This window comes from Dermochelys coriacea, chromosome 9 (genome assembly GCF_009764565.3).
Source record: "Dermochelys coriacea isolate rDerCor1 chromosome 9, rDerCor1.pri.v4, whole genome shotgun sequence".
Classification (NCBI taxonomy): Eukaryota; Metazoa; Chordata; order Testudines; family Dermochelyidae; genus Dermochelys; species Dermochelys coriacea.
The window spans coordinates 36,886,653-36,912,506 of record NC_050076.1 but is presented as its reverse complement, the minus strand read 5'-3'; the positions used below and the strand labels follow the sequence as shown (position 1 = coordinate 36,912,506).

General features: G+C 39.9%; 1 protein-coding gene across 50 annotated transcripts in view; it reads right to left on the bottom strand.

Annotated features, from left to right (window-relative positions):
* The window catches only part of DOCK10 (dedicator of cytokinesis 10), a 237,444-nt gene that overhangs the window by 66,999 nt on the left and 144,591 nt on the right, over positions 1-25,854 (bottom strand). For 22 of the 50 annotated variants that reach the window (XM_043493039.1, XM_043493037.1, XM_043493049.1 and 19 more), the window contains exons 15-25: positions 18,550-18,672; positions 17,326-17,427; positions 16,923-17,002; positions 10,641-10,828; positions 9,996-10,061; positions 7,704-7,796; positions 5,880-6,003; positions 5,577-5,698; positions 4,752-4,838; positions 4,103-4,195; positions 2,212-2,330 (exon numbers count right to left, since the gene is read on the bottom strand). In XM_043493039.1, coding sequence (XP_043348974.1) covers positions 2,212-2,330; positions 4,103-4,195; positions 4,752-4,838; positions 5,577-5,698; positions 5,880-6,003; positions 7,704-7,796; positions 9,996-10,061; positions 10,641-10,828; positions 16,923-17,002; positions 17,326-17,427; positions 18,550-18,672 — 1,197 coding nt within the window. The remainder of the gene's footprint in view (positions 1-2,211; positions 2,331-4,102; positions 4,196-4,751; positions 4,839-5,576; positions 5,699-5,879; positions 6,004-7,703; positions 7,797-9,995; positions 10,062-10,640; positions 10,829-16,922; positions 17,003-17,325; positions 17,428-18,549; positions 18,673-25,854) is intronic. The other 28 variants (XM_038415556.2, XM_038415561.2, XM_043493073.1 and 25 more) reach the window with 3 other exon arrangements.

The following is a 25,854-nucleotide window of genomic DNA, read 5'->3' as shown; positions in this document are numbered from 1 at the left end:
GGACTACGGGGCCTGGACCAGGCCCAGTGTGAGGTCCTAAGACTAATGGGTGAAAATCCTGTTTTACCCCAAAAGGAGTCAGCCCAAAGGTGACCAGGCTGGAGGGCCGGGTCACAAGGCAAAAGGAATCACTAGTGGACCTGGCTGGCCAGACTACAGTGCAAAAATCCTGCAAAGGCAGGTGAGCCACTTTGCCAGAGGTTCCAACAAGGCAGCCTCTCTGTATGCAGTTAAACTTACACCAAAAGCCAAGATTTTTGAGAGCTCCCTGTTTTTAAGACATCACCCCACAGAATTCACAAAGGTACTGAACATAAGTCTGCTCCATCTTTATGAGAAGACATTCCCTTTTAGCTATTCTGTTTCTTTGAGTGAGCTGTTAAGGCAGGATTCACTGTATTTATTCTGCAAAATGTAAAAATAAATGGCCTTTTTTTGTATGGCAAGAATGAAAAAAAAATCAGTTAGTGCAGCAGTTCTCAAATGTTAAGGCCTAGTGGGCCACATTCCAAACTCAAAAGTTCTTGGTATATCTGTTAATCGGTATCACAATAATGGATTCTTATTCTGATAAACCAACCCATGTACAACAGTTTAATAACTGCTGAGTTAGTTTTTTTAAATGCTTTCTGTGCACTCCTGATATATAATCCAAAAAAAGCTTCTATTTTATTAAATTTCTTTTGCAAACCGTTTCTCATTTATTATTATTAATGTGATCAGGGCCTTTTGAAAAATAAATAAATGACCAAAATTATTCACCAAGGTTCCAGTCATTCAGTCCTTACTCCTCTACTATTCAGATATCAATGGGAATTTTGGTAAAGTAAAGACAGAGTAATGACTGCATGACTGGGGCCCAAGGCAAGTCAGTAATCAAGACAAAGTGTAAAGAAAGTGTTTTTTCACAACCATGAACAATTTTGAGTTCTTGTTCTATAGCTTTTAACTTGTTCAATGCCAGCTACTTCAAGCTATTCAAAACAAAATACAACGTGCACACATGTATAGTGACAAAACAAATGAAACAATGACAAAACCATCTATTCCCCAATTGGCATTAGTGTTAATTAATTGGGCAGTTAAGGGTCATAGGAAAAGGTTTGACATCCTTCTTTTGGAGACTGAGTACATCACCACTGGGATGAGTTCAGTCTCTGCCAGCCAGGGGAATGACACTGCTAAATTCATTCCAGACATAATTTCCTATTCATGAAAGTACTTGGCCTGAAAACCTTTGAAATGTTGAGCCCCGTAAGCTGCCATTAAAGTCAACTTGAGGAATCAAGCATCAGGAGTCTGAAGTCTTGCAATGAATCTCCCTTCAACAGTTAAATACTCCAAACCAGCTTCAGTAAACATATAAAATACATTAACAAAACTTGTAAACCCAATGGGATTGCTGAGGATTAAGTTGTGTTTGTCTTCTGGTTACTACCCAGGCCTTTAATGGCTGGGGAAAAGCCAACAAAGAAATTTCTTTGCAGTACAACTTTTTTTTTTCAGCCCATCCACTGGAAATTACTTTATTCTTTTTATTTTATTTTTTGATTTCATGGTTAATAATAGCAATAAATATTTTATTTTAAACAAATATTTTAGTTGGACATTCCTGGAGGTCACAGACTCTTGGTGCGTCTCTCCAGCTGACTATTAATTACTTGGATAATTAATAGTCATCCAATTCACTGTTGTTCATTGTTACGGCTTAAATGTTTTCATTGCAAACTGTCCTAAAGGGGGTGACCTGACTCACCTAGTTATAAATTTAATCCTAGAAGACACTGACCTCTTTCTTTGAGGTGCTCAGCAGCCTCAACCCACAAGGAAGTCAGAGAGAACTGAGGACACTAAGCACCATTCAGGAAGTGCTCAGCACCTCAGAGAATTATACATTTTAAAGCAAACCCTCCTCTTTACCTGTTGGTGCCAACTGATTTGAAACAGTAGTGAAAGCAATGTCTGCATAGGAACAATAATTTTGTGGATGAAGTCAATTATGTGATGTCATATCCTATACTTAGTTACCTGATTTACTTGCCAAGCTCTGTGTTAGATCTAGGAGTCAGACATTTTAGGATAATGAGCTCATCTTCTATTAAAATCTAAACACCAAGTTCAGCCCTGGTTCATAACTAGACTCGTGTCAACAGTCACACACTGGATTGAATTTGGCCCTAATTCTATTATATATAACAAATTTTTAGATACCTTGTCACAGCAGTGGTAACCTCATCCACGTTGTTTTGTACCAGAACCCAAAAGAGTTGATTCAGGATCACAGGAAGAAAATTCATAATTACATGGATCTTCTCAATTTTCAGTAAGTTCTGTATCAGATACAAGGCAGAATAATGATAGATTACGGACATAAACCACAATCCACCAGGGCCTGCATTTCCACTCCATTACACTGGTTTCACCATCTGGTAATTGCAGAGAAGTCAGTGGAATTAAACCAGTGTAAGACAGTGGAGAATCATGCTCCATGTCAAGGTATGTTTTAAAGTATGACTTTGTACCCAGAATTTTTATTCTTGAGATTTTATAGCTTCTGATTATTTTGTGATTATAAAGTAGAAACTATTACCTGCCCCCTTTTTTATTTCAGTGAAAAAGCAGAAAATATGTACCAATTGTGAAGGACTGAAGTTCTTACTTTTAAAGATTTTTTCCCCTAAAATTTTGAGAAAAAATTATACCTGGGCTGAGACCTCATATGCTGTGTTTCATTTTGGATAAAATATTTCTAACCAAGTCAAAATCACACTTATTAAAAACAGTGTTACACTCTAGACTGACTGGACAATGATGCTCCATTATCTTAACTGATAGAGCTAACTGAGTTATTCATTAAAAATAACATTGTTATGGATTTAGCTCTCTGATTTTCTGCAAATGCATTTGTGATTTGTAAATAAAAGCCGAAAGTTTGGTTAAATATTTTCTGCCTATTGTTTGTTCATGAACTGTTCACTTTGAATATTTGTTATCTATTTATGTTGTGCAAATGGTGATTTTATTTCTGTTTCCTGATTGGATGATTGAAATATAATACAGAGGCAGAAAAAAAGCAGCAAACAATTAACAGTGCACTTCTAGCATACTTTTCTGGATGTGTAATCACTCATGCTAAAATTTGTGCACCTTTTGGGTATTCACAAACATTTTCCCCAATACCTAGTAACTATCTGAATATATACAAATAATTTATATAATAGAGAAAACTTAACCTAATGCTTTTATTTATGAAAATAGTCACAATTTTTAAATTCAAGCAGGACTAATTGCTACTACATATAAAAAACAACAACAACAACAACAAAAATCTCACTTTCAGGTACATCCACACATATTAAAAAAAAAAAAAGACAACTTTAAATATTTGCCCAGAGAAATGTTACGACTATTGGAAAGTTACAGCAAAATTATCTTTTACTAAGCAGCTTAATAAAATCAGCTTAATTGCGAAAACGGAGCAATGCGGGAAAAATACGCTTCACTTTAAACTCTAAACCTAGAAACTGCTATTAGATTCAGATGATCACCAAGGAAGTTAATATGTTTCGTAACTTGCCTTTCAGTATTCTAGCTCCTTCCTGCTCCGCTCCAAACTACATATTTTAGGGTGGGCTCATGTGATTTGCCCACTGCCAAATGGATTAAGAATCCATTGTAGGAGTGAGCATCCATAGAAGAATGCAAATTAGGGTTACCTATATCTTTGGTCCAGGCATGCAGGGGTATATAGCACTGCATGCCAATTTTTTACCCCCATTTCTTACCTGCATCTCTCATGCAGGAAGGGAAGGGGAAGAAGTGGGCATGGAAAAAATTATTACTCTCTGGAGCAAGAGGGGAGCAGCAAGATAACGGTGGCCTCCCAAATTCCAATTCCTTCTCTGCAATGCTCCTGGAGCAGCACAGCAACATGCCCTCCCTTATGATGATCTGTGTCCTTGGGACACAATCCAGCCCATGGCAATTTAGAACCATAAGCAGGCCATGGGCTTGCTTGGGAGGCAAATTCAAAGAGAACTAGAATTTGACCCTTTACATTTATTTACCTACATCAGCTTGTAACGCTTCTAAATTATTTTACCTTACAGGACATGACAAAGCTTGAGGGAAGAGGGAGGGAGAGATCCATTTCTCTTTTTTGGCACTGCTGGAAAAAGGTATTCAGATATGGATCCTAAAATGGTAAACATATGCTAAAGTTAATGCCTATTTTATCATGGACTGCAATTCAAATATTTGCTTACCATCTTGATGAATTGGTCATGGTGGGTCGAATCCAGGAACTTTATACTTTACACCATGCAGCACAAAGCATCACAGAATAATAGGAATCAGATATGGAAAAGCCCAACAAGGATTAGACCATGTAGTCCAGCAGCTTACCATCAGAGAGTGCATTTCCTAGTGCTTTGTCCAGTCTTGTTTTAAGTGTCCTGAGCAATGGGATTTTCCCACGATCTAACAGATCTCAACATCAGGATGTTTTAAAATGTCTAGTTACAACCTCCTGTATCATCCAAAATAATGCATCCTTTCTCCTTAAAAGGGGTATTTCCTCCCTTAGTTTATCACTCCTCTCTCGTTAGCCCTCCTACATTCAATTTATCTTTAATGTTAGATCAACAGATTCATACAAGATTTAAGATATATTAAGATCATTTGTCAGGTTTTTTTCTAGCATGCATTTCTGATTATCAGGTAAGGATATCTGAGAGAAAATGCAAACTCACCTGAGTATTTACAGTTGATACAACAAATGAAGACACCTTGAAAAGCAGCTTCCCACTGTCTACCCACTTAATGTCACTTCCACTCTGCTGTAAAAAATATTTTCTTATTTCCTCACTTGCAAACACCATAAAAGTGTAAACATGTCAATACTGTTCAGTTCTGCATCACTTTTTGCTGCACAGCCCTGTGATTGTGCAAGTTCACTCAGGCCTGGATATTGCATTATTTTAAATATTCAGCTCTCAGTTACTGTAGAAGCAGTCACAATGGGAGTTCCCCCGCTAGCCTGTCAATGCCACAAAGCAATAGACTAGATCCACAGGCCTACTCAGTTCTCTTTGCATTGCTCAGTTAGTACAAAGGGAGAGGAAACTGTCCGGAACTTTCCTGCTGAGGATTCTTAACCGGGCACAGCTCAAGGAACAGTGGGGAATCCTGGGCACTATGCCAAGGATCATGGGACTTATGCTAATCAGACTTTTCAGGGACCCCAGCTAAAACTGTATGAAAAACCACTCTTCACCATGCTCCCTCCAGCTGGGAAGAATTTATGGTTTATCCATGCACCGCCAGTCAGGTGCGGTATCTCCAGCACACCACTGGAAGAGGCATAATTTCCCCCGATCTGTTGGTACACATATTAACTTAAAAATTGAATGCTATACATATGAACACACTAAGCAGTATGGTCCAGTTTATCATTCACACAATGACTCCTTTGCATTGCCAGCAAGGCATAAATGAGAAGCTGGCCCTATCATTTTAATCAAACATACTTCAATCTCTCTATTCCTTTTGAATAATATATAAATATTACTTAATACCTTTCCACTTGCAGGATCTTGAAGGCTTAAGTAACTGGCCGGCAAACTGGTTATCACTGGAATGTTATGTTCTTGAGAAGCTAACTGGGCATCTTTCAATAAAGGAAGCCAAGCATATCCAACTGCACACAAGGGCAAATCAATATGACATTTTTGAGTACAAGATCTTTGGTTCATAGGATCATAGTAAATAATAGCCACAAACAGAAATTCTGAAATCCTCAGATGAACATATATCACTATAAATATAATGCAGACAAACATTAGCAAGGAATTATTTGAAAGTAATTCTACTGCAGGTACCTGGTGTTTCCAGAGCCTCTTTCTTTTTGGCATTAGCTTTTGCATGTATGTCACAGGTGACATGATAAAATGAAAACAGAATGTGGTGTTTCTTATGGAGTTGAGTGGGAAGCTCAATTTTCACCTGAAATGTAAAAGGTTACACCTCTCTTTAGTTTAAAGGGAATCAACCAGGAGTAAGAGAGGGGCTCTAAAGGAGAAATCTCTCTTTCTATATATCTCTAATTAAAGCTGGCCTTTTGACCGGTAATTGCTTCTTTGTGTGTTGCTCTTTTTAATGATGTAATAATTGTTCTTTTAAAGACATCATTGAGAGGCACCATTTATTACTCTCACTTAAACTGGTTTTTCTTCTCTTTCCTTTGAGTGAATATTTGTGTTTCTAATGAAACAGCACAGAATTGAAAACTGAAGAACCCTGTTCAAACAGGCTGCTTAAAACCAATCATCTCCACACAATCAGACTCAACACTGACTCTACCTAAGAGTCGCCATTCTTTCTTTCTTGCTCAAATAAATTTATTAGTCTCTAAGGTGCCACAAGTACTCCCATTCTTTCTTTCTCTTCTCCTTTAGCAGAAAAGAGAGTCAGCCTAGATACCCTTTAAATTAAAAATATTAATGATGTCATCATAACTGATTTTATTATAAAGACTGAAGGGGAACAAGGATTGACGTGAAAATAAAAACTTTTATTTATGATCTCAGATGAGTCATACATCCCATAGGTTGTCACTTGAATAAATATGTGGACAGAGTTGGCATCAGGCTTTGTTGCAAGGATAGGTTCCAACTCTGTTCACATATTTATTCAAGTTACACCATCATAGGACCTAATCACATTAGCCACGCTATCAGGGGCTCGTTCACCTGCACATCTACCAATGCGATATATGCCATCATGTGCTAGCAATGCCCCTCTGCCATGTACATTGGCCAAACCGGACAGTCTCTATGCAAAAAAATAAATGAACACAAATCTGACATCAGGTATCACAACATTCAAAAACCGGTAGGAGAACACTTCAACCTCTGTGGCCACTCAGTAAAAGATTTAAGGGTGGCAATTTTGCAACAGAAAAGCTTCAAAAACAGACTCCAATGAGAAACTGCTGAGCTTGAATTAACATGCAAACTAGATACCATTAACTTGGGTTTGAATAGAGACTGGGAGTGGCTGGGTCATTACACATATTGAATCTATTTCATTAAGTTAATCCTCACACCTTCTTGTCAACTGTCTAAATAGGTATCTTGATTATCACTACACAAGTTTTTTTTTTTCTCCTGCTGATAATAGCTCATCTTAACTAACTAGCCTCTCACAGTTTGTATGGTAACTTCCATCTTATCTGTATGTGTGTGTATATATATATATATGTATCTTACTATATGTTCCATTCTATGCATCCGATGAAGTGAGCTGTAGCTCACGAAAGCTTATGCTCAAATAAATTTGTTAATCTCTAAGGTGCCACAAGACTCCAATCCTTTCTTAGTGTGCTGTCAAAAACACTAACTCCTCAAGGCTATGGAGCACTCTGGATTGGTTAGGGTGAAACTCAATTCACCTGCATAAAAATTCGGGTTTTATGTTGGTGAAGTAGAAAGACTGACCATTATGATGTGTTCAGAGAAATGGTGAGATTTTATTTCATACTGTGTGTTTATTTCAGTAAGTAAAAATCTCTCTATCTAATGAAATTCACACTCACCTGGATACATGAACACTTACAGCAGGCAGGTAATATTTTTTTTTTCATTTCTACGCCTTTAATTAAATGCACATTGTCATATTGTTTAATCAGTGAAGAATGAACTGACCTCATCATAGAAATCAGGATTCTGTGAATGATGTAGCACTGCTGTGTAGGCTGCTGTTGTAAATAATGGTCCGCCAGGCTTCCCATAAATACACTGTTAAAATATTATACTTCAGTTCAGTTGTCAAGGCATGCTGATAATACTAATATAGCCATAGCTCAAAGGGGGTTTACAAAAGTGTCTTTCCTTTATATGGACTCATCCTACACAATTCAACTCCAATGCTTTACTGGGGTCTCTAGGCACAACTACTCCTCTCTGCATTGGCACCTCTCAGGGTATTTAATAGATCCTTTCTATTTCTAGCTTCTATGATTCTTGATTAGCTTATTTTATGTATGGGAAAACTGAGGTGCAGGTTCTCCCACTTTTGTGCCATATTCATTGAACAACTCTGTATACCACAAAATTAGTTTGGAAATCTAACATAGATAATCTTAGTTCCTTAATGCCATTTTAATGCATCATACCTCAACATGCACAATCTATACATTTTGCTGTTCATTAAGTGAGCCATGCAGATGTGACGACCACCAGCTTGGCTGATATGCTGAAGACTGAACAGGGGACCTCCAGAGTGAAAAGCCAGAGCTGCTACAGCTTGAACTAAAAAGTCAAGGCTTTGTAGCTGGGGGCTGAATCAACTCATTTACACCACAGATGGAGACCTGTAACACACACCTACACACAAACATAAGGATAATAGGACTAGCCCTGCAGCCCTCACAGAGGCAAAACCACCATATAAATCAGAAGTTCTGGTTGCATCAGGACTGCAGGTTCAGGCTCAATAGACCATATCTACCAGTGCTTTGCTTAAAATGAAAGGAAGAGCATGTGAAAAATATGTAAAACAACAAATTGGGCTGTTCTATTTAAGGTGACCAGATGTCCTGATTTTATAGAGACAGTCCCGATATTTGGGGCTATGTCTTATATAGGCTCCTATTACCTCCCCCCGTCCTGATTTTTCACAATTGCTATCTGGTCACCCTAGTTCTATTGTATCTAATCTACTATGTCTAGGGGAGGATTTTCAGTGGCAGTTTATGCTCCTTTGTAACTTAGGTGCTTTTGAAAATCCCATCCTTTAATTTTAAGTAGCTCATCATGATGATAAATAAGGCCTGGATTTTCAGATTTAGACCTAGGCACCTGAATGCACATTTAAGTATTTATGCCCTCATTTTCAAATGGGCATAGGCAAAAGTATGCATGCCTAACTTTGGTATGCAAATTCCCCCAGTGTGCTCGTGTGAGGTGGAACTATATGCGTGTACACCTAAGTGCATGCACATAGCCCTACTGTGTAGAGATTTGTATGCCAAAGTCAAGCGTGCACTTGCTTTAAAATTTGGACCCTGAATATCAGTTTAGGCACTTAAATGTCTAAGTGCTAAATAAGGATGTAGGTACTGAGATTTCCAAGACAATCTAGGGATTTAGACAGGTGTTCCGTTAAAATTAATGGGAAGATATGTAAATAAACAAATCCCCACAACAGCTTGGAAAATCCTCAATCCAAGGGCCTGATCCAAAGTCTATTGAAGACAGTGGAGAGGCTCCTATTCATTTCCATAGGCTTTGCATCCAGCCTCAAATCAGATCCTCAGTGGGTGGAAATCAGAATAGTGCCACTGAAGTCAATGAAGCGAAAGTCATTTATGCTAGTTGAGGACTGGTGCTGGGTGCATAAAACAGGCATTTTGGAGCTTAAACATGGATTGAGGTACCTGGCTTAGTCACCCACATTTGAAAACCCGGGCTTGTGCTGGTGGTGTGTATGCTTGTGTTTGCCTTGGATTGTAAGCTCTTTGGGGCAGAGACTGTCTGTTCTGTGTCTGTACAGCACCTCACATAGTGGGGTCCTGTCCATGACTGGTGCTCCCAAGTGCTAAGATGATACAAATAATAAATAAATAAATAAATATCTGTGTTCTGTGCTGTCTATATTGAAAACACTGTATTATTTTTCTAAGGCTGTTTCCAAGTATAGTATAGGCACAGGGTGACATTTTAATTCAAAACATACTGTATACGATGGCAGTGCCCTTTTCTGGAAAATAGCCATCTTTTGCAAGTTTTTTTGCCTAATCATTGAACTAGCACTGCAGGGTTGACATTTCCAGCTGATATAGTTAATAACTGGTATTAAACAGGATCATTATGGAAACTTAAAAGAATATATTACAATATTCACACTTTAAATGTTGCTGATTAGAATACTCTCAGGGTTTCATATGAAACTGCCTTTGACACATTATTCTGTGAATGTACTTTGCCTTTGCTCACCTTCATTGGCTTGGCTCCTTCTTCATCTGAACTTTTAAATTCAATACATACTGTTATGTTCCGCGCCTGCAATAGTGATGCATTAAAAGTGTAATTAGAAATCATTAGCCCATAAAAAAACATAAAAACTAAGGTGTGTAAAATAGAACAGGTTCTACTTAAAAGCTGGAGAACTCTATGGATGATGAGCCATATCCTAAATACTTGCAGCTCCCCGCAAAAATCACTGGAAATAAATGTGTAAAAAGGAGAAGGACTTGCAGGCACCAAACTAGGCTTCAAATGCATTGTGCAAAGGCAGAGCGTAAAGGGACCAGTATTTAGCCCTGTCTTGAGTTTAATTCATATTCAATCAGTATAAATATGCATATAAGCTCTCAAGGTTCATTTAAGAGAGGATCATCTGTATACATATTTATATTAAGATATATTTCCCTAGAATATTGCACAAAAAGCAATCACTGAACTACATTTTCTTTGAAATGCCTTCATAGCATAAAAGGTTCCTTTAATCTGTAAAATCACTTCCAGGAAATTCTTACTGTGCTTAAAGGTTCCATAAAGAATTAAATAGACTGCAGGTTAGTTCAGTAATTTAGGATCCTTTTCTGCCACCTTTAGCTATGATGAGTAGTTCTACTGTACCTTGCTGAAGCATTTTTGGCTATCGTACTTGAGATGTTTTGGATAGATGTATACTTGGTTCTTATACACTCTATAAGGCCGGGAATATTTTGTCGATTCTTGTACAAATTCTTCCACTTCAATCGTAGGTTGATGCTCCTCTGTATTATAAAATGGCTTGATTGGGATAAAAGATGATGTTACACAATCTTCAAAAAAATAAAATAAAAAAAATCAGAAAATGAAGTTGTCATTTTATAAATAAACACTAATAATAAGTATGTAGGATGTAATATTCAATATCGAGACACAAAGGGCCAAATTCTATCTTCTTTTACACCAGTGTAAATCTATAGTAATTGCACTGATTTACATTTAAGTTAAATATAGCACCGAATAACCTTTGAATATGCAGTATCCAAGACAAAGCACAGTAATATCATTCCAACTCTTATAATTTTAGCAAAGTTATAGCTCTAAATACAACTGAAGTGTCATTAAAAGATAGATTGTTTCTACTGGAGTTAACATCTCTATTTAGCCCATTTTTTCATTTACTTTTTAAAGTTCATCTGCTATCTAACTGGCAGCCAATGAAATCAAGAGATACGTTACTTAGAACTAGATTTAATACATCAGAAAATCAGAGTATCTCAATTAAGTTCAAGAGATAGCTGATGAACAGAAGTCTCCTGTCATCCAGACAGCAGAGTAACTCAGCACAGATGTCACAAAAGCACAGATTGGTATTCCAGTGTATGCTACTAAATCAGCAACAAGCTTGATCTCAGTAGGAAAATATCCATGGCTGTCTGAACTATACAAGTCCAAGGAGGACAGAGACACTGATTTCTATTCAAATGAAAAGCAACCTGAGGCTCAACACTGCAAACTCTAGAGCCAACCAAGAGGTAGTCAGATCATGCAAACAAACTCTCCCTGCCTCTTTTACATCCTAACTTTCCCCATTGCTTCCTTCAGAACCTCCACAATGAGAAGTCATGCCACCATCAGGCTGGAATAAATCTTATATGGGACTACTGAGTAACAGCAAGATGTAGAGAAGAGGTGGGCAAACTACGGCCTGTGGGACCCTCCTGCCCGGCCCCTGAGCTCCTGGCCCAGAAGGCTAGTCCCTGGCCCCTCCCCTGCTGTTCCCCTTCCCCCGCAGCCTCAGCATGTTGTGCTGCCGGTGCAATGCTCTGGGCGGCTGGACAGCACAGTTGCAGAGCTGTGGCCTGACCCGGCCACCGGTGCTCCAGACAGGGAGGTAAGGGGGCAGGGAGCAGGGGGGGTTGGATAGAGGGCAGGGGAGTTGGGGGGATGGTCAGGGTGCGGGGGTGTGGATAGGGGTTGGGGCAGTCAGAGGGCGGGGAACAGGGGGGTTGGATGGGGCAGGGATCCCAGGGGGGCAGTCAGGAATGAGGAGGGAGTCTGATGGGATGGCAGGGGGCAGTCAGGGGTGGAAGGTCTGGGGGTGATCAGGAGATAGGGTGTGGTGGATGGGGCAGGAGTCCCGGGGGAGCCATCAGGGGGTGAGAAGCAGGGGGTCGGTAGGGGGTGGGGCTGGGCCATGCCTGGCTGTTTGGGGAGACAAAGCCTCCCCTAACCGGCTCTCCATACAATTTTGGAAACCCGATGTGGCCCTCAGGCCAAAAAGTTTGCCCACCCCGATGTAGAGGCTGTTTCTCTGATCAATTACTAAGTTTTCTTTTTAACAAACTTAAAGGGTTCAGCCTTCCTTCCAGCAAATTTCTCATGCTTGCTCCCAGTCATTTTCATCCCTAGCTGTCAGGTGTATTCCTGAAATAAGCTAGAAAGTGCCATTCATGGAAGCCTTTGTCCTTTTCCTCCCAATCAATACTAGTAGTGTCAAAGGTGAATAGCTGAATTACATTCCCTTAGAACTGATCAGCCAATATGGGCCAATGGCTACCATAAGTGATTCTTTATCTGATTTATTCTCATTAGCTCCATGAAGTTAGTCGCTTTAGCTGACCTTAAGAATCCATCCATCAGCCAATGAAAAATTCAATGGTCACACTCAGGCTTTTGAGAGTTCTTTCCCAAATTATTAACATTCCATCATCCTGGAAGATTCTGATCCCAGGTTAGAATGTCTTGGCCTGCATAGTAGAGTCCAGTAATTTTTCCATGAGCACTTGGCTGGACAGAGTCCAGGAACTCTGCTCTGGAGAAGGGGATACATTATTGCTCTACTGCCCCATGATTAGCCCCACTGGGCTAGCAGCAATGATAGGTATATTTCTGATTGAAACAACCGATATATAAGATAGGAATGAAAGGCCTTAAGAGGATAATGGGATATTGCCTTCAACCTATTCCTTGTATTTTAAATGACCTAGGAAGAGCTCTGCTGAAAAAATTAAAATTTTCCAACAAAACTAAGGAATGAACTTTTTGTAAAAGTTTTCAGAAAAAAAAAGTCAATTTTTTCTGCCATCTCTAGAATGATACCATCTCCATGTTTGGATATCTGCACCACTGTTGTACCAGCAATGGTCTCTGTTAGGTTCTCAGAAAGAGACAGTTTCTATTTTGTTGGTACCCAGTATTACCTAACACAGAATCCTGAGGACTCTTTATTCCAGCCCCTCCCCTGAAATGTATTGCATTTCTTGCAGCTCACAGAATATAGTGATATAGACCCATATATTTCCCTACTTTGTCAAATTAACCATAAAGGGGAGAAAATAATGCAAAAACACTACAGCTTTTAAAGAGCAATGGCACAGGAACTGTGACAAAGTGGGGGGTTCTCTTGTTTTTTTCCAATGGTTTTCATGTAGAGGGGGTGGGACTCAGTTTCCCTGGGTGTTACTGGTTTAACAAGGTGATGGGAGAGGGAGTTTGTTGTTACAGAGGACCAGCGAGGGAAATTGGGACCCCAGCCAATGGCCTGGAGAATGGATACCCCAGCAACTGGTGACCGGGAGGCCCAACTTGGGAGTCACAGCCTGTTCTGTCCAGTGGGAGGACAATGGGCTGCAAAGAGAGGACCCTGGTGACCTGACCAGCTGGTTCCAGCCAGAAGGGTGCAAAGGACAGCTGAGAGGAGAGGAGGGTTTACCTGGATAGAAGACAATGAACAGGGGCAGGGTTTGGGGGAGGTGATATCAGACACCCAGCTGGAAAGCATGGAGGCTTGGGACTGGAAAGAGAGAACAGGCAGGGCCCACCTGGATGCAGGAGAGACTTAGATGTGCTGTGCTTATGGAGGCCAGGCCTGAAGGTCCTGAGAGTTTCCTATGCTGTGTTCAGACACTCAAATAAACCCTCCTGTTTTACGCTGGCTGAGAGTCACTCTGTTCTAGAGAACAAGGTTGCATTATTCACTCTGGGAGTGGAGGCCCCGGGGTCCAAAGGGATCCCACAGCGAGAGACAGGCATGCTAAGGCTCAGAGAGGTGAGGTTCCAAGAGGCAGAGGGGCTTAACCCCCGAGAGAGAGTGGACCCCCAAGAAGGGCTGTCACACTGAAGATGATTCCCCCCATGGACTGTACGGGCCAAGAGTGGGCACAACCTGTGAGTCCGTGACAGGAAAATTGTACCACACTATCACCACCCCTTAGGAACTGTGGATTCCAGTCAGTGTATGAAGTCATTTTCAATGCAAACACATACACACACACATCTGGTCATGTTGTATTGACTACCAGGCCACTAGCTATTCTCTGTGACTTCACTGAGTGGAGCCTCAGAGCCCTGTTTTTTTAAATGTGGATTTAATCTGAGATAAAGGGGGAACACCCCAACTATAGCACTTATTGCTTACCTTCCTACCCCACCCTCTGGCCCTGCTCCCTTCCTGTGAATTATCTGGCAGATGCATGGATATTTTGCAGAAGAGAGACTTTTGGTTATATAGCATAGGAGGGACATCTCACGTAGCTGCCAACACTCCCCTTGCAGGATGTATATATGTTTGGCTCCCTTTCATCAGTCAGCAGAGGAGCCAGAGGTTTTATATCAGGTTAAACACTGACAACTTCTCCTAATTTTCAGTATTTCAGGCACTTGCTGGACATATTGTATATCAAGTATTATTAAAACAGAGATTCTCCTTCTGATGTCTAATGCAAATTGATGCTAATCCTCAGCAGTGTAATGTCAGTTCTTAGAGAGACAGTCTTGCTGGGATTGCTGGCCAACTCTCTTTTCATTAACTTTCCTTAGCATTGGCTAAGAATAATTAAAATTTTCAAGGAAAAGGAGGTGTTAAACACAGTCTGCTGCTCTAGGGCCTGGTCCAAAGTCCACTAAAGTAAAGAGTTGTCTTTAAATTCACTGCAATGCGCTTTTGATCAGGTCCTGAGAGGAAGGCAAATTTTCTGATGCCAAAAGACTTTTCAAACTGTTATTAATAGTTCACGGTGGGATTTTCAATGGAGCCAATGGGATCTAGGCAGCCAGATCCCACTGACTTTTGATAACTTTCATAGGCACTGACCCTGGTCGTGTTCTGGAGCTGAAGCAAGCCATGGAAAAAAAATAGTGGATGCTGAGCACCCAGCAGTCACAGTTGTTAAACAAAAAGAAAAGGAGTACTTGTGGCACCTTAGAGACTAACAAATTTATTAGAGCATAAGCTTTCGTGAGCTACAGCTCACTTCATCGGATGCAATGACAATTGTTTGGTAGCTGGGGGAGGAGCTCAGGGGAGGGCTGAGAGCAGTGAGCGGGAACCTCAGGGGAGGAGTTGGAGCGGTGGGCGGGAAGAGCCAGAGTGAGGGCGGGGTCTCGAGGGAAGGGGTGGAGTTGGGGCTAGACCTTGGGGCAGAGCAGGGGTACAACACCTAGGGGAAATAATAACTTCCACATGCCCTTTGAAAAACCCTATATCAAAAGTGAATATTGAGTTAGGCAACAACATAGCACAAAAATCTGTGTGAAAAAGGGCATTTTGCCTACAGTGATATTTGCAACAAAATGGGGAACTTTCCATTAATTTTATATTAAAAAAAATTCCTTTGACATTTTGGTGAAGTTATTTTATAGTTAAAGTTTATGTGAAAATTTCTCAAAATTGATGCAAATTTAAATGCTAAGTATAAATAAAACATATATAATTAGAGAGAAGTGTTTTATATCCTTTAAGAATCTTACCTCCCTACTTGGTTGCCCTGATTATGCCTCTCAGTTAGTTTGGTGTGCTAGTGATTGTATCATAAGAGAATGAGTGGCTGTTAACTTCATTCCTCACTAAAGCTGGGCAAATATTTTTAACAAATTGTTTTTTCAATGAATTGCATTTTTCAGGGTCTGAAATTATTAGCTAAATTCATGTCGAATTTGATTAATAGTTTTGGTTGGGAAAACAAAATCAAAAGAGTTGAACCCTTCATTTCAACTTTTATTCAAAATAGTGTTTTGATTTTAAATTTGGCCTTAAAAAGCAAGGAAAAAAGGTAAAAAGCATCCAAAATGCCCCAACTGAAACAAAAAACTCAGAAAAAGAAAATCAAGTCAGCCAAATCATTTTGAAACTAATAAAAAAATTTAAAAATTGTTTTGGGTCAACTTACAATGTTTGGATTGATTCGATTTTATGATTTTTTTAATTTTGATTTGACAAAAAAATTTTTTTGGTTCCAATTAAGCGGGATTATTTTTCCAGATATTTTGGTTCAGCCCTCCAAAATGGAAAAAATATTATTTCCTCAGCTGTATTCCTCACTTTTGTAGAAATGTTGCCACTACAGCTAAGACTTCAGTTCCTTTATAAGACTCAGTGTTAACTTATTGATGCATTGACATTTTCCTGTTACTTACAGGGGGTCAGTTTTGTGAGACGCTGAGTGCACTCAACTCCCAATGGCAAAGGGAGTTGGTACGTACTGAGCTTTTTGCAAGACTGGGCCACAGAGAGGGGTGGCCCTTGAAGTAGAAAGAGAACAAATGAAATAAATTTGGGTTCGGAGACTTGGCATAGCTACTATAACAACACTTCCTACAGGGGCTAATCCAAAATCCACAAAAGTCAATTAGAGTCTTTCAATTGATTTCAGTGCACTTTGAATCAGGCCCCTTTACATGCACAGACTGTGACTCATCAAATGAGCACAGGACATGCTCTTCCTACAATACAAAATAGGTTAGTTCAAGGCATAGAAAAAGATAAAAAACAGTTGAATATGCACTGGTTAAAAAAAGAATCAAAACAAACCCCCAAATTACAGTTCCTTCTTTCCCATCTTCCAGAACTGTGACAAAGCAATAATTAATTTTAAAGGCTCACATTAAATTTTATAAACCCGGAATAATTATAAAATGGAATCATACTTGGGTGTTCCAAAGGGAAACAATTTACTGCAATGTCTAGGTTGCCAGGTATGGTCTGTATTTTGCTAATCTTCTCTGCTCTGGAATGACAGAAATGAAAACATTTTAGGAAGTTGGTGTAGAGAATGCAAGAGGGGATGTAATTTCTGACTTAAGAGAGCAAAATGAAATATCACCAGTTATTTAAATCATGAAATAGTGAAAGGTAAACCGTATTTAATAGAGCTACCAAACTGTGTAAAAAAACCAAGTGCATTACTTTCCTAATAAAATTAAAATGGGTTAATAGATATGAAATCAAAATAATACTTTGATTAATAGAAAAATCTTACTTCCAACTAATTCTTACTCGCAAAATAGTTTCATATGCTCCCACAAAACTCTCGGCCCATATTCTCCCTACCGTCTCCTCAGCAAAGGGTGACTGGACTCCAGCAGATCCAAACCCAGGGGTGCAGAAGTGAGAAGTGTTGCTTCATTCCTGCCTTCTTTGTGGAAGTACTTCCTTGGGGATTTTGTGGGGAGAGGGATTCATGGGAAAGGAAGGAGTCATACGGAAGAGAGTCATGAAGGACCCATGGACTTTTGCATGTGAATTAGTGAAGGCCTCATCAGCATTAACTTACTGCTTTTCAATTTGCTTACTGCTTTACAATTTGAAACATGCCCCCCTTTAATGGGAATTCTGAGAACACTCACTTGTGGGGAGTTTAGGGCATCATGGCTCCTGCAGCAGCTATATAGAGAGGGGACAGAGGCACAGGCATTGTGCCTGCATGGATGCCCTGAGGATGACAAAGTGATCTTGTTCTTCTCTAAAAAAGGAGATGCTTCAGTCAAGCTGACTAATGCATCTATGGCCAGACCCTTAGCTTACTGGGGATGTCAGTGAATGTATTGCCGTATACTCGTAACTATTAGGATTAAGGGCCTGATCCAAAACCCACTGAAGACAATGTGAGTCCTTCCACTGACTTCAGCATTGGCTCCAGTCCTAAAAGAATTTCCTACAAATGGAATTGTGATGTTTTGTCAAATTAATGTGTTTTTTGAGAGTTGTTTTTGGGATATGAGGAGACAGGAAAATATTCTGGGCCTGATTCTCTTGTCACACTGATGCAAATATATCAACTTCAATGGAATTAATCCTGATTTACACTTGTGTGAGAAGAGAACCAGCCAAATCACAATTTCAGAATTCACATAATGGCCAACATTTGAGAAAAGTAGATGATTCCAATGTCCACTATACAGGTTGCCGTGGAGTTCCCAATTATAAAAAATAGGGAGGCATGGGAGAGCCATTAAACGATTCTTTTCATTTTCATGTATATTTCTCTTTTTCCTCACAGTGTGTTCTTGCTTGTTCTTCCACCTGCACCTTTCCTAATTGACACTAATTCCATGAATCACTATCTTTTAATTGTAACAATGTGTATTAATGTCAAATGCTTTTCCAATTATCCTGGAAAACTCAGTCAAAAAACACTCTTTGGCAGACGATGGACTAACATGAAAAACATGCATTTAATATTTTGGCACACTTGCCAACGCGAACAAGGACACTAATGAAAATACCATTATAACCTTAGGCCTCTCCCAAGCTGACCTAAAACCCATTCCTTACCTTCTGTATTCTGCTATTAATTTAATCAAATCTTCAGTTGAAATCTTGCTACTTTCTTGTCTGAACAAAGGTGAAAATCGGGAGTCTCTGTCAACATTTCCCTGATTATCCTTAAACACTGGTCTACAAAGAGAGAAAACAACATATATCTGATGATAGCCAGGCATGCTTAGTCATATTACTTGAGAATTTTCAATTCACACATAATTGTTCATCACTGATGACACAGCATGAATTCCTGTGCAAAAGTCAAAGGGAACAGATAGTTAAAATTGCTCTCCATGACATATAATTGAAAGCAAACGTGCTATTCTTAGTTCCTGTTAGGGGATGTAGTTGAATCATACTTGGGTGTTCCAAAGGGACACAATTTATGTGTGTATGTAGGCCCCAGTCCTGCAAAGATTTAGGCATACATTAAATTTTATGCAATGTGAAAAGTTCTACTGACTTCAATAAGATTACTCACGGTGCACAAAGTTAATAGATTCACAGGGACCATTCTGATAATTTGGTTTGACAACATGCGTAAGATAGACCACAAAATTTCACTAAGTTATTCATACATCAAGCCGATAACTTCTGGCTGAGCTAGCGCGTATCTTTTAGAAAGACATCCAGTCTTGATTTTAAAGACTTTAAGTGATGAAAAATTAATCACACCCTGAGGTAAATAGTTCCAATGGTTAATTGCCTTGACTGTAAAAACAAACAAGCAAACAAACAACAACCCAATCCCCAAAGACACACTGCACCTTATTTCCCCTCTGAATTTTTAAAGCTTCAGCTCTCAGCCATTGGCTTTGCTTATGATAAGATAAACACATCTATAAGTCTTTGCAGGAGTGGGGACTTAGAATGTAACTTCTTTGGGGCAGGGACCTTGAGCCAGATTTTCCAGTCCATTAAATCTGCTTTGCAGCTCTCTTGAAACACAAGGGTATATTTACACTGGTGTAACTTGTCTCAATACATGTTTGAAGAGTTCTAACTACACTTTTGATTATATAAACAATAACTAATTGTAGAAAAAAAGAGATATCATATTATAATTAAGAAAAATACATATCAGCTTTTGATTGCACAGGAAATCATTTTCAGATATTTCCACTTCTGCTCACTGCCACTTTCAGGATTTAATTAAGACATTCCAGTGCCCTTTGAATTGCCCAAGGGTTCAAACACTCTGGCTGGATTGGATACTGTAACAGCTGTAAGAAAAGGAGTACTTGTGGCACCTTAGAGACTAACAAATTTATTAGAGCATAAGCTTTCGTGAGCTACAGCTCACTTCATCGGATGCATCCGATGAAGTGAGCTGTAGCTCACGAAAGCTTATGCTCTAATAAATTTGTTAGTCTCTAAGGTGCCACAAGTACTCCTTTTCTTTTTGCGAATACAGACTAACACGGCTGCTACTCTGAAACCTGTCATTATGTAACAGCTGTGCAATCAAACAACATTGGATTCAACTTCATCATGAAAAAAGGTTGCTTAAGAAAAGTAAAATGCTTTTGATACAAAGGGCTACTCCACAAAGCAAGTAGCCAGTCTTTCTTCCCTAATTTACCTCTCTGTTATACTGCCAGTGAAACAATAATTGATGTCAGCAGGAAATATTGCCAGATACTAAATAAAGGAGTAAACCCCGAGAAGAAGATTCTACTGATAAGGACAAATGTACAATGTCTTAATTCAGTTAGTGAGGTGGAGGGACCAACATTAAATTTCTCCATAACTACAGGGAGGTAACCTAACTCTGTTTATCAAATGCTTTTAGCATTATTTCTATTCTCCAAAGCCTTAGGTCTCCAGATTATCAGGAGAGATGTATGAAATAACCAATAAGTAGCCTCTGTTGTGCCACTAGAATTTGTCGAGTGACTGCGGAGTCACTGTAGGATGGGGGAAGATTTCTTTCTCTCTGTTCCCCATGCATTCAGTTACTCTAGCACAGTGGTTCTCAACCAGGGGTACACATATCCCTGGGGGCACAAAGAAGTCTTCCAAGGGATACATCAACTCATCTAGCTATTTGCCTAGTTTTATAACAGGCTACATAAAAAGCACAAGCAAAGTCAATACAAACTAAAAGACAATGACTTGTTTATACTGTTCTATATACTATACACTGAAATGTAAGTACAATAGTTATGTTCCAATTGATTTATTCTATAATTATATGGTAAAAATGAGAAAGTAAGCATTTTTTCAGTAATAGTGTGCTGTGACACCTGTGTATTTTTAGGTCTGATTTTGTAAGCAAGTAGTTTAAGTGAGGTGAAATCTGGGGGTACATAAGACATCAGACTCCTGAAAGGGATGCAGTTGCTGAAAATGTTGAGAGCCACTGCTCTAGCAACTGAGGCCTTAAAACATAGTATCCAGGCTAGAAGAATAAGGTGGGGAGATGTCAGTCCAAAAATACTGATGGACTTTCACTGCAGATTAAAAAGAAAAGGTATGTAAGTAGCGCACACAAACTATAAATATATTAATACAAACAGGTAACTGCTGTGGATTTAGGTGCTGCATCTATAAGGGCTGAGCTTCCTAGACAGAGTTTCAGGGCACTGAGAAGCTCTTGTTATGCACAGCCAGTTGTAACCAAACATAGAACAAAGCAGATTTTTTGCAAGCCTTGTGTGATCACTGAACACCAAAATTGAATGAAAATTACGCACGTGAATGAACGAAATAGGCAACTGTGTATGCAAATAGATTCTTACATCAGCAATCACCCATTTGCAATAAACCATCTTTACAGCCTATTTTGCTACTATTCATACTTTGTGTATTCAGTTAGAAAATTTGGTCTCCTTTATGCACACGTTATAATGGGTCTTATGCATATACATTGAGAAGAGAATTATGTGACTTTTTGCTTGTCAGATCATATTGGTATCTCAGTTATTAGGGCTTAATAAAAGCTGAAGAATTGCTTTTGGAGCAAGCATTATGTGTATTACAGCTCTAGTTAACTACCTTCAGTCTTAAACTTTGCTAGATAGATTTATACTATGAGGCACATTTGCGAGTGAGAGTTCCTGACCATAGAAAGTAATCTACAGTTATTTCATAACAACAGCTGACATTGAACAAAACTTGAGTTAATTCAAAGAAAGGGATGGATCATAAAATGCTCATAAAATCCAGGAATTTAGCACTTGAATAATAATTTATTGACTCTCTACTGATCGTTCCTTATGTACTAGAAGCCTCCTTTATGGAAAAGTCCTAGATAACTAAAAAGGAATTAAACTTTAATATTGTTCTATACAAAATAATCTGAAAACCAATAGAATTTAATAAATAATGAGATCCTTTGTTAACCTTTTAAACATTTCTATATAATTTTTTAGTATGGATTTCATTAGCTATTACATTGTAATTATACTGGTTCTGGTTAAAATATCTGTAGAAAGGTCATAATTTAATATTAAACTTGGTATGACATTTCTTAAGGGTTGGCTAAGATACTGTGGAGGGATGGCTCACCTGTGTGGTCAGAGATACAGGGTCAGCTCCTCAGCTGGTATAAGTCAGCATAGTTTCATTAGCTTCAGAGCAGCTATGCCAGTTTACACCAGCTGAGAATCTGGCCCCAAACCTTGCAAGGTGTTAAGAGAGTCACACTATGGGATCTATGTAGGTAGAGGGGGTTCAAGGCAAGAGGGTAATGTAAAAATTAATTTGAGTGAGTAAAGTTTCCCCACATCTATTAAATGGAGACCAGACATACATCTACAAATCTTGGCATGTTTGGTAGGAATATGAGAATGGAAGGCTGATGTATCACACTGTAATTCTAATGTATAGTGTAATTACAGTCACTTGCAAATATCTATAGTGCACCAAATGAGACCAATGCCAGAGAGAAATCCTGGCACAAACCTGAGTCAGCAACCTGAAGGCTGCATACAATTCTGTTATTACATAAAGTAATCAGAGTTCCAACTGCACGAATGACAACATGACACATATGCAATTGTCATATTTTGGCTGAGTGAATGAATATGTAAAAATCACACTGTGGCCATCTGTAACTGTTTTAAATTATAATAACTCAAAAGGGAAAATTTCCACAATAAAATGTAAACACAGTTAATGCAAGAAAATAAATAAGTGGAAAATACATTTGCAACCCAAGATTTTTGCAATTTATCCTAGTCAAAACACTTTTTGTGTGGTGTGATATGTGTCTTGTGGAAATATCTATTTTCAAGCTACAAAATTAGAAATAGATTTTATTGGCTCAAATTCTTTGTTATATCAGTGTTTGTTACACTTCATTGTTCTTATGCCACTGGGAGTATGGCAATAGATTTACTCTGGATTTACACTGGCATAAATGCGAGCAGAACGTGACCTACTGAACCAAATTCAACCCTGGCATAACACCAGTGCTGTCAATGTGTTTATGAATGTAGTGAATTTGGACTAATATGTTTCTGCTACACTGTGTCATCTGCCATGTTCTCATTAATGATGGAGAAGTTTAAGAAGAGCCAATAATTTGACCACAGCATATTTCAGAGGGGAAAAGAATTCTGTAGTTTGAGGCCCCAAAGTAGGATTCTCAAATTAATCAGGGGAGCACCAATCTTACCTGTGGGTCCTGTTCCTGTGGGTGTGCTCAGACCATGCCTAACTCCTGTGAGCTGCCAGGCCCCCCACCCCCGATCAGGAGGGCCACAGGCAGGCAACCAGAAGGTGGAGGGGCAGCAGACTGCCTTAGTGATCAAAAGACATCTGGGAGGCACAGGGAACGAGCACAAGAGAGATATCAAGCATCATCAGCAGAGAGGGATGTTTTTGGTTGCTAGGACATGGACTACTTAAGTGGCTGACCTGACTTAGATGCCTAATTCCAGGAGAGGATTTGTGGCTGAGGATCCTGAGACACGTAAGCCGCTCTCCTCGGCATTTCTCTCCTTGCTAGCTTAGGAGGCTCCCCTTTCAGCTGATCGGCTTCATAAAATCCCTTCTCAAGGCAGGTAATACTCATCACACTCTACCCGGGGAGCCTGTCACCCAGACTGGAGCTGAGTTTGCTAACTAGTGACCTGATCCAGAAAGATGCCAAGAGATTTCACATCCCACTTAGCTCGATGGGTGTGAAGGTTTAGGGATGCTGACGAAGGGCTCGATCATGTCTGCTAGACTCTGGCTCACAATGGGGTTATTGCAGAGTAGTGCTGCTCTGGTGGGAGTTCTTGACTGAGTCACCATGCTTCTCAAGCTAACCAATGCACTGGAACAATGCAGCCCCTGCACATGTTCCCCCCTGTGACCAGCCAGCTCTGCCTCTGCCCCTCCCCATGCCTGCAGTGAGTAGTCCCTGTGCAAAGGAATCTCAGTTTCTTCTCCGGCCACACTAGTGGTAGCAGTGGGAATGAGCTAGACAGGAGAGAGTTAATAAAGAAACAGCTAGGTTTGGCTCCTAGCCTGCATATACCTCCATTGTACTTTCCCTTATATGCTGAAACTGTTCTGCCAAACCAACAGACAACTATTCATGTAATTTTGATGAATGGTCCTTTAACCATATATAGCTGATAAATATTGATGTGCATTCTTGAACTGGGTACAGTACAGCAGAACAAATTATCTTCCTTTTCCTTGAACAAGTAAACCCCTCTCCTTACTTTATTGGAGGGCAACCAAACTATCTGCCAATAAAATATAAATGAGTGCTTCTAATAGCTCAGCTTCGCTGTTCTTTTGCCTCCCTCCCCATTTCTTCATCTCCGAACCTCTATAATTATAGAATCACCACCTCCATCTGCCCTGGGGGTGGCGACAGTGTCTTCTTGGTGCTCCACAGCTCCAAGTCAGGTAGGAGTATACCCATTCAGACCCATCATGTGCATTACAACTACCCCGATTGTCCTGGACAGCCCCTCAACTAGAAAGCTGTCAAGTGTGTGTGTGTGGGGGTGGGGCTGCTGCTCCCCAACTGCTTCTGTAGGGCCTCCATTTAGTGCCCTACCATTCCTGAAACAAAATGGCAGGACAGAAGCTATAGAAGAAAAGTGCTTCTACCTCTAGCAGACCTTACTCCTTTGACCAAGGTTCCATTCCTCACTTGGTGCATATACTACAAACACAATGGGGAGCAGTGGCTGAGGTGCTACTGGACCCCACTGAGCAGTGCTCTCTGGCAGCAATAAATTGAGAAGTAGGACAAAGCTGAGGAGGAGAGATCAAAATGGAAAAGGAGGAAGAAAGGAATTGAAGAAAAATAGAGACAGAGGGGAGGGAGAACAATACAGGAAGGGAGAAAACCAAGGCAGAAGGCAGGAATCCAAGTGTCAGGTATCACAAGGTGACTGGACTCTTTAAGGGGAGATGTGGCCAGCCCTACTTCTGAGAGCAGATCCTAGAAAGGGATTGATACTGGTACTGCCAGAGAGTCAGCCTGGGGGCTGAGTGCTCTAACCTAGGGACAGAAAGACTCTCAAAGCCCAGAAAGGGGCTAAGAACAGGGCCCAGAGGATGGGCTGAAGAGAAGCCGCTGAAGGGCAAAGGAACTATTTTGTTTGTTGGGATCTTTCAATTGGATTTTTATTACCCTAGAAAGGGTTAAGTTTTGTTTGTGACCTGGCTGGAGGGCTAAGCGACATCTCCAGTACAGGCCTGTGGAAAGTGGATGAGATGCACATTTGAGAAGGAAACAGGCAGGGAACTTCTGCAGTGCCACACTTGGCCAGCAGGGGGGTACTCTAGGACTGGCACGCGCCCATGACACCTGGGAAGAGGAGAAGGCAACAAAGAAAGCAGGGAATAGTTCCAAAGGAGAGATGAGGAAGTGAGAGAAAGTAGAATGTGCAGATGTACTATGGAAAGAAAATGGACAGGAAGCAACCAGGAGAAGAGGTAGAGGTCACGGGGGTAAGGTTACAAGAGAGGGGATACAACAATAAACACATTATTGTCATTAATTATTACTGAAAAGACAAAATAAATAAAACCTCCAGCTTTCTAATGCCTACTGAGAATGCTAACAATGCAAGTGCTTCCAGGGCATTCTCCCCCTCCACCACCACCAAGACATAGGCACTGGGGCCACTAGGAGCTTGTGCAACCCCCAGATCTTTGGCCAATGTTTCTCAAAACTCAACAGGTGTAATCACAGGGACAGAGTTCCAATTTTGGATACCTACATGTAGGCTCTTAAAACTGTATTTAGGCTCCTATAGCAGGTATTCAATTCCCATTTCAGAGAAGAATTAGCTTTGTAAAAGTCTCCTGAAAGAATTTTAACTTTCAAATCTCTCTTAGAATATTTAGCACAAAATTGCT